The sequence below is a fragment of the Anneissia japonica genome, unplaced genomic scaffold (genome assembly GCF_011630105.1).
Source record: "Anneissia japonica isolate Jap-2015-1 unplaced genomic scaffold, ASM1163010v1 scaffold674_len412849_cov176, whole genome shotgun sequence".
Taxonomy (NCBI): Eukaryota; Metazoa; Echinodermata; class Crinoidea; order Comatulida; family Comatulidae; genus Anneissia; species Anneissia japonica.
The window spans coordinates 75,999-81,404 of record NW_022753836.1 but is presented as its reverse complement, the minus strand read 5'-3'; the positions used below and the strand labels follow the sequence as shown (position 1 = coordinate 81,404).

Sequence of the window (5,406 nt, the reverse complement as noted above, 5' to 3'; positions counted from 1 at the left end):
ACAAATACTAATCACACCATCAATGACTTTAGGGCTATAATAATAGGTTGCAATTTTAAATCAACACAAGAACGACGTAACGCAGAAATAGATAACCCGGTTAAAAACTCACATTAAGGGACTAAATAAGGACTTAGGCTCTACATGTGATTATGCCTCCATACGCAATAATTCACTATGAATACAGTATCCAACAATGCTATATATTATTTCTTCTTATGTACATTTTATTATATTCATTGATTTCTAAACTGTATTTAATAATCATCATGATATCATGCGTTATATTATTTAAACTCATACATATACCATTATTTTCCTACAATTTATGTTCTATTCCACAATTGTTTTAATTATATAGGACCTTATATAAATCTTACTATATTTTATTGCCTATTAACTGATACTGTTTACTGTAGTTAAATTACTCTCAATTAAATTCAGCGTTAAGTTGGTTCAATGGCACCGCCGAACCATCTCTTTCATAATCATTTTGCCGACATCTTATAATGGTTTAATTGCAATTAATTCGCCCATTAACTTGTCACTGAACTTAAATTTTGTGGTCCAATCAACTGATTGTATCTCTAACTTGATTCCGATTGGTTAATATCATTTATTATTCTTTATGTATGTGTACGGTCGTCAGCGTTTTCTCACTTTAACGTTGATAAAGATAGCAGCTGGAGCTATCGAAATATCCATTTGATAAGAAATATTTCTATTTAAACAGTTAGCGGCTTCATCTTCAACATATGTCTATAGGTATTCTTTAGTGAGGAACGAATACAAACAAAATGAAACTGTTCTAAAACTATTTGTTAAAAACAAATCAAATATGTTAAAACATAATGTAATGATGATCTATCAAGTTATACATCAAAACAAAAATAGTTTCATTATGTTGTACCACTGAACAAAATGGTGAATAAATGTTGTGAATTCACTGCACAAAAGAAAACAATAAAAAAATAAGAAACTTTATTATGAAATTAACAAAAATTGGAGAAAGTGTATAATGAAAATTAAAATTAACACTCATAGGAGAGTACAACAAATAGTTATTCAAAAGGCTAGATAAACAATTAGAACGTCATAGTATTTAATGGAAAAAAATAATAAAATAACTTAACTATTTAATAAAAAATAAAATTTATTTTGTAAAAATTAAACAAACATTCAATGCATGATAAAATTACTGTTTATTCAATAAGGTCAATAAATATTAATTAAACACTGCAGTTATAATTATTTGATCGAATGATCACTAACATCTCGTCAGCCAGAGCGTTTAAATCTCTAAGCGTTGCATTCATTAAATCAAGAAAAAAATATAAGCCTACAAAAAAATGTTGATAAATGGCAATAATAACTAAAATACATACATAATTAACTGATTTGCTTCAAAAACAACTTGTATATATTTACATCCAAGTCACTATTATCTCCACCATATAGTTCATTAACATTTTATTTGATTTACCAAAATTCAGTACATATAGTACATAGAGTAAATAAGTAATAATATAATATAATAAATGGAAAATGTATCTGTAACCTTAAACATACTGCTGGAATTTGTCATGAAAATTGCATTTTACTTTTCGATAAACATAATGTAAAAACTCTAAAGCTGAATATGCAGGGTATAATTAAGCAACTATACACACGCACACACACACACACACACATGTTTACTAACCACAGTCGATGAGAGAGGTCATAGGTACCTATTTGTTTTAATACAGCATAATGGATTTCTTAGCCTACCATGTATTTACAACAACATAATTATTTAGAGGATGGAAGTATTCTCATTAATCTGATAATTCATATTCATATTACCATTATGAAGCTGAGATTAAAATATCAATGAGAATCCGTTTAAGTTGTCCAGAATGTAAGGAATTTTGTTGCAAACTGTTCTTGCAAGATCGATTGAGTAATATTCTTTATCTTGATAGCCTCCAGGTTGTGCTCCTTGGTCCTCTGGATACACCTTATATGCTCCATACTGCTTGTTTTGCTTTTGGTGCTTATCTGTGTTATTGAATTCCATAAAAGCCATAATCCAGTTGTTATCTTGTGGATTCGTGCATGGCTGTATCTGAAAAAATATATTTTAATGCATGGAACCGTATAAATTGTTGTCCTATTTACCATAGCACATGCAGTTGACTACATTAATCATTTTAAAAATAAAATGACACATGATAATAAAATATACGGTACATTCAGTTTTAATATCAAGAGCCAATGCATCTTTACAATACAAATTTTGTATGCAAGATTTAAATTTCTTAGTTTATACAGGATATATATTGAACGTTAAAAAAGAATCTGGAAACTTGAGGAAAGAGTTGCGAAATATCGTTTAATTTACTTACCTCTGCCAAAAATGTAATCAATTCTTCATCAATATTTCTCCAATTAGAGTGCTCCAGTTTATTTCTAACCTTTTCTTCAGTCTGTTTCTTGTCAAAATTACGATGGACACAAAAAAAGTCAAGAGTCTTGTCGGTATTAACATTTAATGGGAGATAACGTTTTGCTAAATTATTCATTGCATAGTTGAGTAGGTTACGAGAAATCTGAATAACGTAGGCTGCATTACACTCTGGACAGCCATTTTGTGTTAGAAGTGCTTTTTCCATCTCAAATTGTTGTTTTCTTAGACGTTTTAAATCTCCGAAGGTAGCACTTTCTAAAACAAATTTAAACCTTTTCTCCAAACTCTCTCGCGCAGCATCTACACAGTTCTTTTTAATTAACGTATCGGTGTAGGCACACATTTCGAAGAACTTTGAGTTACTTGTGTCCATCATTTCTAGGGCTGTCAAAATACGCTTTATTGCATCTACATCACCATAGTTTGCTGCGTTTACATATTCATTCATAGTGCCTAAAAAATTCCCACGTTCGTATAGTAGTCCTTTTTTAAATGCCAATCTACCTTTAAGTTTGTTTAAATCTGCTGAAGGCGTTATGCTGTCTAACAATTTATCTACTTCCGCTAATGAGGCGACGTCAACAGAGAGCCCAATGTTAATATCAGCAAGAATGCAAGTTATTTCGGATTTTAATGTCTCATCAAGAGCCATTTGCAATGCATTTTTACAATACAAAGAGGCGAGATGTAAATTTCTTAGTTTATACTCAAGTTTCGCAAGCTTACAAATTTTATCAGGATTTTCTATTTCATCTTTCCAATAACATCTAAGATTTTGTACGCAAATTTTAACGGACAAATTTATTTCATAGTAAAACTTAATTCTATGTGATTTTTGATCAGGGTTGCATTGACAGCATTTAAATGCTTTGTCAATTGCTTGATCGTATCTCAAATATGCTCTGTTATCTTTTTTTTTCATTAGCATTGTGCCATAATCACACATGATTCGTACAAATGCAATGTCATCGTCTCCATGTTTAATTAATAAGTTGTCGAATACAGATTCCACGTTTTTGATATCTTTTTGGGGATATAATAATTGCTTAGTATGTTCCAAGTTTACGTACAGATTAAACGGATTCTTCTCCAAAGATTTTTTAAGATATATTTTATATTCTGCCCATTGTTCTCTTTTTTTGGCCAATATTGCTCTTTGGTGTAAAACAAATGAATGAAGTTCTTGACCGGATGCTATTGCCACTTTGTAGGTTTTCTCTGCTTCTTCGCACTTATCCAATTTGAGATAGAGCTTCATAGCGTGCCCTACAATCTTCATATTTTCTGGTGTAAGATCTTCCTTATTTGTCAGCGCTGTTGTGATTTCTTTTAACATTTTAGTAGCTCCAGATGTATTGCCATTTGAATTAATTACATCTGCCAATTCTACCTTTGCATATAGGTAATCATCTTTTCTTTCCAGCACCTCACGTAGCATAATTTCCAACTCTTTACCGACTTCATTTGAACATCCATACAATCTCCGTGTCATAAGTGCAAACGAAAATAGATATTCATAGCTTTCAGGATTTTTGTTATTGGCTTCTTGAAATTCAAAAATACATTCAGCATAACGATGAGCACCTAACCTTGATAAAGAATATCCCTTTATAAAATTAAGAGATGCTTCAAAACGGTTTCGAGAGTCATGTTTGTTCTTTGAGTAAAGTTCTTTCAAACCCAGAAGTCTTGACTCAGTTCTGTCTATATCAATCCATGCTTCAAGTGCGTAGGCAACTGAAAGGAACCCATCTTTTTCCGGGGATTGTTCCCAAGTTCTCAATAAGGCAACCACTTCATTGAGACACTCGATTGCTTTAGTTTTGTCTTTGTTGACGTTTCCTCCAATGCCAGACATGTAGAGATAACTTTTAAACAACAACCCTTCTTCTTTAAATGTTTTGTGTGTCTCATCTTTAAGGTGCTGATCTATTTGTTTCAATAATATATCAAATGGTTTTGCTAGTTTCTTTGTCAAACTCCATTGTTCATGAAATTGGTAATCCAGAAGCCGCTGGTCCATCTCCATTGCTACGAAAACTTTTTAAAAGAACAAAACAATGAGGAAAATAAAATTAGTGAAAGATTCATAAATACTACAAGGTGTATGTTTTATGATGAGATAAGATAACTTTGTTATTCCACACAGGAAACTCTTTGCTGGTCATCAGAAAAATCGGCCAGATTAATTATCTGGAGAAACGGCTAGAAATAAATACTGTCGTATATTGTATATGATATTGAAGAAAGTTAGCCGTTAACACTGCTGAATAAATATAATATAAATCATCAAAGGTACATATACAGTGTTTAATAAGGACATGATGAAACATCGTAGCCTACACTGTAGCTTTTTAACGAATAAAGTCCTATAAAAGTCATTGTGTAATAAAATTCCTCCGACGGGATTCGAACCTGCGACCTCTCGCTGACAAGGCAAGCGTCATAACCACTAGAACACGAAGGCTTCATGGTTGAACAGATTCAAATAACCGTCGAGAACATTGTATTACACAATGGTGCGCCTCAAGAGGGCGTTTGGCCAGATAAATTATCTGGAGCAACGGCTAGAAAAAATACTGTCGTATATTGTAGCCTACGATGTTCCATCATGTCCTTATTAAACACTGTATATAACGATGTTCCATCATGTCCTTATTAAACACTGTATATGTACCGTTGTACATATATTATATATATATATATATATATATATATACATATATATACATACATATATATATATACATACATATACATGAAAACAGTCATCAAAAGATATAAACAAAGGCACAGTATAAGTAAATTTATTATCATCAATGTTATTAGTATTAGTGTTTGTTATTATTATCATTATCATTGTTACTACCGTTAAAATAATAATAATAATAATAATAATAATTATGATAATAATAATAATAAAAATAATAATAATAATAACAATTATTATTATTATT

General features: G+C 30.9%; 1 protein-coding gene across 1 annotated transcript; it reads right to left on the bottom strand.

The window, feature by feature from the left end:
- Positions 1 to 206: 206 nt before the first annotated feature.
- On the bottom strand, positions 207 to 4,488 carry LOC117122955. The gene is made up of 2 exons (XM_033268734.1): positions 2,388 to 4,488; positions 207 to 2,107 (listed from the first exon to the last, which is right to left on the bottom strand). The coding sequence occupies exons 1-2, from the start codon at positions 4,476 to 4,478 to the stop codon at positions 1,862 to 1,864; spliced, it is 2,337 nt and encodes a 778-aa protein (XP_033124625.1). The 5' UTR covers positions 4,479 to 4,488; the 3' UTR covers positions 207 to 1,861.
- Positions 4,489 to 5,406: the final 918 nt, after the last annotated feature.

Excerpts from the sequence above, each read along its gene's own strand:
- LOC117122955 (XM_033268734.1), bottom strand. The coding sequence starts at position 4,478 with ATGGAGATGGACCAGCGGCTTCTGGATTACCAATTTCATGAACAATGG. Across the intron at positions 2,108-2,387 it reads TGATTACATTTTTGGCAGAG|ATACAGCCATGCACGAATCC; the intron begins GTAAGTAAATTA and ends ATATTTTTTCAG.